Source organism: Spermophilus citellus (assembly GCF_964194105.1).
Source record: "Spermophilus citellus genome assembly, chromosome: 4".
Lineage (NCBI taxonomy): Eukaryota > Metazoa > Chordata > Mammalia > Rodentia > Sciuridae > Spermophilus > Spermophilus citellus.
Window position 1 is genome coordinate 214,171,268 of NC_138185.1, and position 12,762 is coordinate 214,184,029.

The window sequence follows — 12,762 nt, forward strand, 5'->3', positions numbered from 1 at the left end:
CCATAAGAAAGACCCTGGGGACAGCACCATCGTGTTTGTCCACACTGGAAAAACGAGGGAGCATGGCATGGGAGGAGAGCCGCGACCTCCTGCTAGCTCCAGCTTCCCCCCTGTGTCCTCGGGCCTCGATTTCCTCCTCAAAATCTAACTCCTGTGGTCACCACGTCCCCAGAACCAAAATGAACAAACAACAGAAGAATCCGTCTTTACACTCTGACTGCAGGAGCCTCCTGACGGCCCAGCTGAAGAGCCCAGTGGTGAGCGGGAGGTGGGAATGAGCACCAGGGGCGACAGGGATGTCTGCCGCATGGCTGCAGACCACGGAGCAGACGCGCCTCCTTTCCCCCTCAGGAAAAGGCCGCTCAAGGTGGTAGCGTGGACAGCAGTGGTAGTAGAATAAGCTGCAAAATAAGGGCCCCGCAGAGGCCTTGGCTCTGTGAGCAACGCAGCTGGATGAGCAGAGGTCTGGGCCCAGTGCCGAGGCTGGCAGGCAGGATGGATGTGCGTTCAAAGGAGCCTGCGTGGCGTTTCTCCCCTGCCACAGTGGGAAATCTGAATAACAAAAACAACAAAATTCCCTCCCCAGAGAACCTTCTGACAGAACAACATCTTGGCAAGATAGCCAGAGACCCCGAGTTCCCAGGACAGGGCCCTCAACCCATCCTGGCCAGGTCAGTGCTGCCGCTTATCTTCTGCGGGCCTCCCGACTCCCCACAGGCAATTCTGAGCCTTAGGAGTCACCGACATACAGCAAAGTGATTTCAAAAATGACTCCCAGTCCACACAAGTCTAAAATGACAGAGCTCACAGACTTAGGAAGTCCCTCTCTGTTCTACCTCTCATGAGGAGAGAGTGCCCCATCGAGGAGGGAAGGCGAGGCCGAGTGCACCGGGCTCCTGACCACTGTGGGCAGCCCCACAGGGCGTCTCTGGGCCTGAGGGCTCGAGGTCACGGCCAGCAGCAGACCTGAGAGCTACTGTGATTAAAACTAAGGGACATTCACCAGAACTGAACATGCTCCCAAGCCTGGCCGAGGGTCTTTCTCCACATGACCTACGTGACCCCACAAGAGTGCCACGAGAGTGCCAGAACTGTCATCAACGCTCTTCTAACAGATGGGAACGCTGAGGCACAAGGTGACACAACCAGAAGAGAGCAGAGCCACAGAGCAAGGGTCCTTCCAAACTGGCCGCCTACCCTCCCTGGCCCAGCCAGCCTCCAGCCTCCAGCCTCCCTGCCTCCCTGCCCAGGATGCGAGCTCAGGGCTCTTGCTCCCCTGGCCTCTGCTCTGGTGGCCTCTGCCAGCTGGGATTGCTTTCCCCACACTCGGGCAGACATGGCCGCTGGAGAAGACCATCCCAGATGACCTTCAGGGACACAGAACTTGCTCCACACAGGCTGGTCCCAGTCCCCAGCAGACCTTCACCACAGCCATGGGGCAAAGCCTCCAGACCCAGATGAACAGATGCCGGCTTCCGGACACACAAGGATGAACGAAGCTCAACCCACTTTGCTTAGGACAGAAAACAGGGTGTTTGTTGGCCTCAGGGTGCCAAGCGACAACCAGCTGCACTTCTGCTCAGAGAACCCAGAAGTGGCTCCCACATGGAACCATCTGTCCCCAAACAAGGCAGCACAATCACTGTGTCTCCTCCTTGCCAGCCAGGAGGGCAGGGAAGGCCTGGCGCACAAGCTGAAGGCAGGTGGGGGCTTGCCAGGGTCGACCACAGGGCACAATCTGATTTAGAATAAACGTCACCGCTGGGCGAGTGCTCGGTCCCCATACCTTTTCTATCTCCTGGAGGTACAAGAGGGCGATGTCCCCGGCTTTCTCGTAACAGGTGATGACATCCTGCTCCCGGTCCATGTGGAGATTACTGGTGGAAGACGAAATAGGCAGCTTCTCTAAACAGAGTCCTGAAAAGCAAACAAAAAATCTGGTGAGGGTTCTTCATGGGGCTTGATTTTTAAATGTTGTGTTTCAGAGCAATAATATGGTCCTAGGATCTCACAGCCTATCAGAGAAGCAGATTCTCCTCCTCTGTCTTCATTAAGGACAAAATAAAACATCAAAATGGATCACCAAAAGGAACACCCATAGCATCCAGCAAAGAAGAAAGAGGCCCTGAAATATAGAAAAACCTGTTCATTTGAGGTTGAGAACCTGACCCAGCACCTCACCAGGACCTCATCCAGACCTGAAAGCATGGTGGTTAACTTTATGTGTCAATTTGACTGGGCTACAGGGTGCCCAGACTTTAGGGCAAACATTATTCTGGGTGTGTCTGAGGGTGTTTCTGGGTTAGCTTAACACTTGACTTGAAGGACTGAGTGTGCACACTGCCCTCAATAACATGGGTGGGTCTCACTCAATTAGTTAAAGGCCTGAATAGAACAAAAACGCTGAGGGAGTGGGAATACCCCCACACTTGTGAGTACACACAGCTGGGATCTGGTCTCCTCCAGCCTTTGGATTTGCATGTAAATGCTGTCTGTTCTTGGGCCTCGAGCCTTCCATCTTCTGAAATGAACCTGGGTCTTCCAGCTCTCGGACTCAAACTGAAACTACACCATCACCAGTCCTGGGGCTCCAGCTTGCTGACTGCAAGTTACCCCAGTGAGACAGAACCTCACCCACTGCTGGTTCTGTCTCTCTAGAAAACTCTAATAGAGAGAGCTCACTCAGACAGCACAAGCCCCTACATTTTTTTTATATAAATAAAGCTGATTGCTATAGCTTGGATCTTAAGTGTACCCCAAAGACACACGTGTCAAAGGGTGACCCCCAGAGTGTTGCTATGGGACACATGGCACCTTTAAAGGGGGATACAGAGGGGAGGTACTCATGTCACTGGGGGCTTGCCCTGGAAGGGGACCGTGGGACCCAGCCCATTCCTGCCCTCTCTTGCTTCCTGGCCATTGGTGAGCGGCTCGTTCTGTCATGCGCTCCTGCCACCATGTGCTGGCTTCCCACAAATCCAGAAGAAACAGGGCCATTTGATTATTATCTGAAAGCTCCAAAGCTCTGAGCCAAAATAAAACTTTTCTCTTTATAAGTTGATCATCTCAGACATTTTGCTAGAGGAACAGGGAGCAGACTGACCCACTGGTTTGGAGCACAACACTACCAAAACACTCCCCTAAAATGCCTAACTGACCTCCTGAACACGGACAACTAGGAGCCCTTGGAGTCTGAGATGAAGACATGAGAACTGCCACAGTAAAGGGGGGAACTGACCATCGAAGGCACAACAGGGCCAAACCCAGGTCTTTGGCCTCCAACCAACACTCATTGCGTCAGTTGCTGATTTTCACAATGGACACCACTCTGAGGAGTGGACCAGACACTAAAGGTCAGGAAAGAACCCACGGCCTAACATGCACCATTTTGGATAATGGTGTTACCCAAGTTGCTCTCAGCAAACAGCAAAATTCCCAGAATACCACACAGTTGAAGTCACACAGTGCATACACTTCTCAGCCTGGTGCTGGAACTTAGCACTGAGAACCTACAGTCCCCCCATGTCTTGTGTTAGCTTGATGGCTCATTTATTTTTGTTGCTAAATAATGTTCTACTTACCACTTAGTTATCTTGATAACTTACAAGTCCTGGCAGTTATGAATAAAACTGCTATAAACCTTCACATTGTGGGTTTTTTGTGTGGACATGTTTACAACTCAATTTGGTAAATGCCAAAAAGTGCAACTGCTGGATCATACGGTAAGAGTATGTTTGGTTTTATATGAAATCACTAAATAAATACATTTTATTATTTATAATAAATACTATATTTTTATATTATTGTTCAAATAATATAATCAGATCAGATCTTTTGCTCCTTTTTTAACTGCATTGGGTTTGGGGTTTGTTTGTGGGTTTTTTTTAGTGTTGAGTTTTCAGAGTTCTTTGTATCTCTCAATGCAAGTCCTTTATCACATCTACTTTGCAAATATGTTCTCCAAGCCTGTGACTTCTCTTTTCACTCCTTTAACCACATCTTTCACAGAACATTTTAACTTTAATAAATTCTAAATCACTAATTTTTCCTTTCATGGATTGTGCTTTTGGTTTATAAAGATCTCATTCCAGACACAAGGTGTCATGGTTGCACTATGTGATGGCCCCCAAAAGCTCATGTGTGAGACAATGCAAGAATGTTTAGGAGCGAAATGATGAGATTTAGAGCTTTAACCTAAATGGTAAATTAATCCACTGATTTGGATTAATGGATGGTGACTATAGACAGGTAGGGTGTGGCTGAATAAGAGAAGTCACGGGGACATTGCTTGGGGCTTCCTGGCTGTCATGTCCTGAGCTGCTTTCCTCCACCATGCCCTTCTGCCATGATGTTCTGCCTCACCCCAGCTCAGAGCTATGGAGTCAGCTGATCAGGGACTGAACCTCTGAAACTATGAGCCAAAATAAAATGTTCCTCCTCTCAATTGTTCTTATCAGGTCTTTTGGTAATAGTGACGCAAAGGTGACCAAAACACAAGGTCACATAGATTTTTTGTTATCTCCTAGAAGTTTTAAAGTTTTGTACTTCACATTTAGATCTATGATCCATTTCAACTTAATACTTGTCAAAGGTCAATGTCTAGAATTTTATTTTTTATATCTAGATGTCCAGTTGTTCCAGTATTATTTGTTGAAAACTACCCTTTGCTCATTGACTTGCCTTTGGTCCCGTTGATCAGTTGACTATAGCTGAGTAGACCTGTTTCTGAGCTCTCTATTCTGCTGCATTGATCTACTTGTCTGTTATTTTTCCAATAATATGCAGCCCAAATCACTGTATAGCATTTTTAGTAGCTCTAATGAGGTATAATATATATGATATAAAGTGTGCAATTCAAAAAATTTTTAATAAATTCACAGAGTTATGCAACTATCACTGTAATTCAATTTTAGAACTTTCCATCATACCCAAATGATTTGGCACAAATGAAGTCAGTCTCTATTCCCACCCTCAGGCAACCACTAATCTGCTTTCTATCTCTGTAGATTTACCTTTTTTGGACATTTTATATAAACAGAATCATATATGTGGTCTTTTTGGTTTTCTTCACCTGCCTAATATCTTCAGGGTTCATCCATGTTATAGCAAATATCAGGACCCCATTCATCTTACTGCCATATAGAGAGGCTACATTTTATCTACCCATTTGCCAGTTGGGCTGTTTCCACTCTTTGGCTATTTGAACAATAAAGCTATGAACATTAATGGACAGGTTTTTTGTGGGTTGTGCAGATTTTTTAATTCTCTTGAGTGGAGACCCAGGAATGCAAATGTTGGATCAAATTTCTTTTTAATTTTTTAAAGAAATTGCCAAGCTGTTTCCACAGAAGCAGCGCCATCTTCATTCCCACCAGCAATGTATGTGGACTCTAGGGCATTCATCTGCTCAGCAGTACTTGTTATTGTCTGACTCCTTAACTACAGCAGTCCCAGTGACTATAAGTGACACTTTGTTGTGGTTTTGAGCTGCATTTCCAAGACAACTAACAATACTGACCACCTTTTCATTGTGCTTATTTGCTATCTACACATCTTCTTTGGTGAAGTGCCCATTTATCCATTTTATAGGGTTGCTTATTTTCTTATGGAGTTTTGAGCGTTCTTTATATTCTGAATACAAGTGCTCAAACACGTGGTTCGCAAATATTTCTGCAAATATTTCCATTCCCATATAAAATCAGTTTGTCAACTTTTACCACAAAATGTTTCCTGAGATTACACTGAATTTAGAGATTAATTTGGAGAGAATTGGTATGCTGAGTTTTTCAACTCTTGAGCATAGTATGGATCTTTTATGTATGGATCTTTCACATCTCTCAGCAATGGGTTTTAGAGTTCAGCATATAGGCCTTGCAAACCTTTTCCAGTTTGCCCTTAAGTATTTCATATCTATTATGCTATTGTAAATGGTATTATTTTGGTTCACTTGTTGTTTATTGCTAGTATATAGAAATGATTCTTGAATAGTGATCTTGGATTTTGTAACCTTGCTACAATTCCCCTTTTAGCTCCACTACAATTTTTGTAGATTCCATCAGAAGATCCACATCAACTCTCATGTTGTTTGCAAATAGTTTACTTCCTCCTCCACAGTCTAGATGCCTTTATTCCTATTCGTTGCCTTACTGCACTGTCAAGAATCCCCAGTGCAAGGCTGAGTGGAAGTAGAGAGAGCAGAGATGTTTACGTTAATCCTGGTCTTAAGGAGAAAGCCTTCAGCCTTTACCATTAAGTTCAATACTAACTGTAATGACTGTTAAGCTCTTCATAGATGCCCTCTGTTAGATTGAGGATGGTCCCTTCTATAGCAGTGTGTTCAGAAGAAAAGGAAATAATAAAGACCAAAGTGGAAGTAAATGAAATAGAAAACAGAAAAGAGAGAATAATGAAACCAGAAAATCTTTATTGAGAATTTTTTTAAAAAATGGATAACCTTTCGCCAGATTGGTCAAGAAAAAGGGAAGACATAAATTGCAACATCAGGAATGAGAATAAAGGTGGGGTTTTCTCAATTAGGTCAAGTTGGTACATTGTATTGTTCCAAGGCTTCTATATTCTCACAAATAATTTGCCTACTTATTCTACCTATTGAAACAGGGATATTGTAGTCTCTGTACATAAATGTGCATTTGGTCTGTTTCTCCTTTAAATTCTCAGTTTATGCTTCATGTATTTTAAAGCTCCTACTGTGTAAACTTTTAGATCATTTTACAGAACCTCTTAACAGACTTCTTTGTACTGAAACTGGCTTTGTCCAAGATTAACATAGCTACTCCAGCTTTCATTTCTTCACTTTAGACTGTTAGCACCATATATTTTTCCATTCTTTTTACTTTTCATAGGTCATGTGTTTCTAGTTACAGTGTTTCTTGTGGGCAACACACTGTTGAACCTTGCTTATTTTCCAATGTGATGATCTCTATTTTTTTTTTTTTTTTTTTTTTTTTTTTTGCAGTGCTTGAACCCAGGGCTTTGCACGTGCCGGACAGACACTCTACTACTGAGTCATATCTCAGCCCTTTTAATTAGAGTGTTTTAACTACTTACATTTAATGTAGTTTTCTATACAGTTAAGATTAAATCTACTACTTTGCTAATTGTTTTTAATTTATCCCATGTGTTCTGTTTTTTTTCCCTTTTTCTTTCTTCTATTTGACTAGCTAAGTACTTTTGTTAAAACTGTGTTGTGTCAATGGTTGATTTAGAGTTTAAACTGCCAGTCTACTTCAAAAGACGTTAGACTAGTTCATATATAGTCCATCACCTCTACAATTGCACACATCCATTTCTACCCTTCTAGCCCTTATTCATTTATCATATATATTTCATTTTTTACACACTTTATAAGCCCCACCCTATATAGTTATTGTTTTAGTTTAAGTAGTCAATTATCTTTTAAAGACATTTAAATCATAAGGAAAAACTCTCACATATTTACCAATTACAGTGATAATTTCTTGTGCTCTTTGTTCCTTTCTGTTCATGTTTTCTTCCAGCATCTTCTTCCTTCTGCTGAAAGTAATTCCTTCAACATTTCTTGTAGTTTAGTTCTGCTACTGCTGAGTTTTTTCAGTTACTATGCCTGAATATGTTGTCTTGTCTCTGGTCTTCATTTTAAAGAGATGCTTTCATTGAGTAGGAACTGAGGGTTGACAGTTTGCTATTTACCATCCCTTACTCTAACAGTGTTGCTTCACTGAATTCTCACTTGTGTGGTTTATGACAAAATGTTTAATGTCATCCTCTTCCCCTCTTAGGTGACTCTAGTACACTTTAAGACACCTGAAGTTGTCATACAGCTCATTTGTACTTTTCCCACTTTTTAAGAAATATTTTTTTCTCAGTTTCATTTTGGATAATTTCTATTGCCATGTCTTCAAATTCACTAACTTTTTCTTCTGCAATGTCTACTCTGCCACAATCATATGCAATTGTATTTTTTAAATTTCAGCCATTGTAGTTTTCATCTTTAGAAATTTGTTTTGGGTCTAATTTTATCTTCTGTGTCTCAACTGGACTTTTAAAACAAAAGGAATATAGTGATAATAACTGTTAATGTTCATCGAGTCTTACATCCTCGATATTCATTCTGTTCCTGCTTAGAGCCAAAATTGTTTATGCCATCTCAAAAAAAAAAAAAAAAAGTAGTTCTCTCCAGTGTGAACTCTATTCTAACTTCTTGACATTTTCTTTAGAGGAGAATATGAGATAAACTGAACAAGTACACCATTTAGCATAACAACTGCAGAACTACTTAAAAGAATATATACTTGATTAGAGTTTCCTAAATGCACTTTAAGTACTTAGTACAAAATTAAAACCACCAGGAGAAAGAGACAGAGAGAATGAATATAAATGTTAATGAACTGTTTCACAATCTGCCGTCCACTTACAATGAGAAGTAACTAAATAATGTGCAAGTTGATATCAGGGGTTCAGAATAAGAAAAGTAATTCCCCAGAGCATGTTAAAAGGTCAGAAAAGATGGCTCTACTCTCTAGCACTGTGCTTCTTTGCAAGCTGGACTCTGACACCAATGCTTATGAAGATGACCAAGATAAAATAAAATAAAATAAAATAAAATAAAATAAAATAAAGGCCAAATACACTAAATGTAATTTGACTATCAGCTGTATTTTACTAGGTTCTGAAATATTTGAAAACCTGTCATCTAGGGCTGCAGTCCATGGTCATGTGTGGTTAGTAAGAATATTCAAACCACCTACACAACTAACCCTCCACTGGTAGGAGAGACCAGTGTTTTCTATGGGTTCACGTTCTTAGGCAGAACACTTGTGGACACTCGAGGTCTGGGCTGGCAAACGCATTCTCAGGAAAGAGTCCACTCTTGGGCAGGAGGCCTTTTATGGTATTAAATTAATTAGCTATTGTTGCTTTTCCTCTCCCCAATGTCATGGGTGTTCATTCCATGTGCCACTGGGCACACATCAGAGCAATGGCAGTGTCTTGATTTATTGCAATGACTTCATGCCTGAGCAGCTGAGTTCCAGAATATTTAGTCCTCTGTCAAAGCTGCTTACAGGCCCTTTGGACTGCTCTATAGATCTTCAAGTGTCTGGGATCATATCAGCACTGTCTGAGAAGCAGAGTCCCGAGGTCATGGCCTAGATTGGCTCCCATTAAAATCTCAAATAATGCCTTGTCAGTTTGGAAAGCTATCTCAATAATGTTTTTAGTTACTTTCTTTTTCCTAGAGAAATATATGACCGAAAATAAACTGAAAAGAAGACTTGATTAAAAAAAAAAAAAAAAAAAAAGCTGGTGTAACAGCAATGCCTCAATAGGTCTGCATCTCCAGAATTAAAGTTGTGTACAAAAAAGGGAGAAATTAAGTGTTTGTCAGTCTGTTTTTTGTTGTTGTAATGAAATACCTGAGGCTGGGTACTTTGTAAATAAAAGAGGTGGGTTTTTAAAAGAGTTTTGGGTTTTTTTTTTTTTTTTTATCTGAAGGTTTAACAGTATGGCACCAGCATATGCTCAGCTCTGATGAGAAATTTCTGGCTACATAACAGCATGGTAGATGGCATCATGACGGGCACATGTATAAGAGGGAGAAAGCATATGGTGGCACAGGAGACAAAAGAAATTCAGGGGCAGACTCATTCTCTTTATAACCACCCACTCTCACAGAAACTAACTAGGGTCCCTCGAGAACTACATTAATCCCTTTCAAGAGCAATGTCCCCAATGACCTAATCACTTTCCACTGGCCACACCTCTTAAAAGTTTCATGCTCTCTCAATATCGCTGCCGGAGAGCAAGCTTCCAGCACACGGACATCTGGAGGAGACTCTCACCACAGCGAGTGATCTTGACAATCAAGGCCAGCAAGCAGGTCATCGAAGCAGGTAACCATGTTGTTGTGGCTTGAAGAACAGAGTATCCACAAAAATTATTTTTCTCTCTGCCACAGGAAAGAATTTCCACATATCGACTCATTTCTAAGAGATCCTTTCTAGGAATGATAACATATTTTAAATAAATTAATGACAATAATATCATTTGATTACATTTAACAGCTTTCAAAGCTCTTCTGTTTCCACTGGTCTGTTTGGTCCATTCAGTAGGTATCATCCTCCTCTCAAAACTTGTGGAAAAATACAGTCTCAGAAGTTCAGCAATTGCCCAAGGTCAGTGTGGGAGTCAGAAGTTGAAATTATAAGGGACCCCCTGGGTTGGGGCCAATGATTTTCCCTGGTCATGTCCTGAGAGGCCACACTGACCACTGAGACCTTGCAGGATGATGTGGAAAGCAAAAGTGGCCTACAGAGGCCAGAAGACCAGTGGGCAGCAAGTGGAGTGGGTGCAGGACGGTTGGGTCACTGCTGAGGACTTCTACACTTTTAACAGCTCAAATCTGCCCAGCCTCTGAGCTGTTCCATCTAGGTGTGACTTGCAGAACATCATGTGACAAACTATACTCTCCCTCTGCGTTTCATTTAACATCACAGTTTCAAATCCTCTGCCAGGGAGCGCCATTTTATTTCCCCATGGCCTACAGGTTCCCTGGAGTTCTGTGAGAAAGTAGAAAATTACACATCTCATTGCCAGAGATCAAAGGAGTTAGTTAAATTTGAGATCACTCAGGTGGGCGCCATCTCTGGACATTAAAACTGAACAGTTTCAATAATAATAAAGGTTCATTTAGCAAATCCCTCCTCAGCCCCTGGCGCCATGCCTGGGACTGAACATGCATTCCTAATCTCCACAGCCATCCTGCAAGGAAGGTGTTAACAGAATCTTCTACATAAGACTGAACTCAGGGCACCAGGCTAACAGCTGATAAAGTCAGTTTTGACCCCTGGTCTGACTGAGTGCAAAGCCCTGCTCCCAAAGTCCTTTCTCACTGAGCTGCTGACAGCAGCACTCAGTGTCTGATAAAAGCAATGCCATCACAATGAGTCCTAAGTTGCAAAGGCATATAGATCAAAGTCTGGAGTCTTAGGGTGCTGCTCCCCTCCTATCAAGAGCTGCAGCACCCAGGCAAGTCCTAGACGCGGGGCCTCCTTTTCATTGTCTGCCATGAAGGGCTGAACTACTGAGATGCCACCTTGAGCTATATAACTCTGAAAGACTAACAGCCAAAATAAATATTTTGATTTTTTAAAATCACACTGCAATGAATAGGAAATTAATTTCTTATAAAGTTATGCAATGCAATAAAAGCCTATAAAATGTAAGGACATGAACTGTGTTTTCTAACACCAGCCACTGTTGCCAATTTACCTTGACCACACCTCTGGAAGTCAGGCCCAGGACAGGCCTGATGCTTTGTTGTCACATGACCCACAGGGAAGTTTATAACTAGAAGTACCAGAAAAACTTTAATATCATGTCTTTGATACCTCACCCTGGGGCGTGGGCTTCAAAGGCAGGAAGACAATTTCCAGGGATCTCAATTTCCAAGTCTGAAAAGAAACTTAGGAAAACAGATTTAAGATGCACAAAGCCAAGCCCTGGCAAGGGCAGCCCAGCCTGTGGTTCTGTGTTCTCGCCTCTAGGATGGTCGGGTTCCCACAGGAGTCAGGTGTTCTCAGTTCAGTGGGAGGAGAAGCCCCAGTGCAGGGTGGAGAGAGTAGGGATGGCTGCCCAGACATCCTGTGAGGTTTGTGTCAATCCCAGTTTCGGAGATTTTTAGTGGTCTCTGGGCTGGGAGCCACGGTTGGTCCCTCTGTTGCTTTCACGAATTGTTTTCCTTCTGGACTCAGCACATCCTTCTTCGGAGGTACGTATACACGTACACACATAAACATTCACATACACACACGCACATACCACACACACATATACACACACATGCATACACACCCCCACATACACACTCCTCACACAGGAAGAGGATGCCAGGCCCTGCTTTACACATTTACCCACTAGAGCAGATCAGTTTTCAATAAATGTCCCTTCTAGCTCTATGATTCTGCCGCAAGTAAGATGCTAAGTCAACCTGAAATGCTCACTAAATAAAAGTTTGCAATTTGAATCTATTCTTTAAGTCTTCCTTTAGTAACCCCACATAATAGTAATAATAGTAATGTGTATTGAGGAGTCACTGCATCCAGATTCTGTTCTGAGTCTGATATAATTTACCTGACTCTCCAGAGAGCCCTAGGATGGAGGATTCACTCTCCAGACTGGAGATGAGGAGAGCGTGGCTCTGTGAAGTAACTCACCCAAGATCACATCAAAATGGCAGAGCTGGGATGCGGCCCAGCAGGTCTAGCACCGAGTCCTGCTCCTAGGCTCTCTGCCACACTCTTGAATCTCTGCTGCATTTGTCTCTATATGTAAAGCAGGACAGCTCAGCAGCCAAGAGGCCAGACTTAGGCTCCAATCCACAGCTGACTTCATATGCAAAGGTGCTGAGTGCTTAGAACAGCGCCTGGCACACAGGAAGAGCTCAGAAGCAAAAATGCTGAGGACCATTCATGGCATTATTATTATCTTGAGGTAATAGTAGGCTGGAAAGTCTCCAAGAGGGAGAATTTTATTCATTCGTTATGTTATTTTTGGCTATGTTATTTTTATTTATACTTAAATAATATTGAGATATTATTCATATACCAAAAATATAAACCAGATATTATTCATACACCAAAACCACTGGATTGGTATATGGTACCAATTGTATACCAATCCAGTGGTTTTGGTGTGTGTCCAGTTGTGGAACCATCACCACTAGCTAATTCCAGAACATTTACCTAGCTCCAAGAAAAACCCTTC

At 42.5% G+C, this 12,762-nt stretch overlaps 1 protein-coding gene across 5 annotated transcripts in view; it reads right to left on the reverse strand.

Annotated features, from left to right (window-relative positions):
- TTC7B (tetratricopeptide repeat domain 7B) overlaps positions 1-12,762 on the reverse strand; it is a 230,839-nt gene that overhangs the window by 171,525 nt on the left and 46,552 nt on the right. For all 5 annotated transcript variants that reach the window (XM_081290633.1, XM_081290635.1, XM_081290634.1 and 2 more), the window contains one exon: positions 1,787-1,917. In XM_081290633.1, coding sequence (XP_081146759.1) covers positions 1,787-1,917 — 131 coding nt within the window. The remainder of the gene's footprint in view (positions 1-1,786; positions 1,918-12,762) is intronic.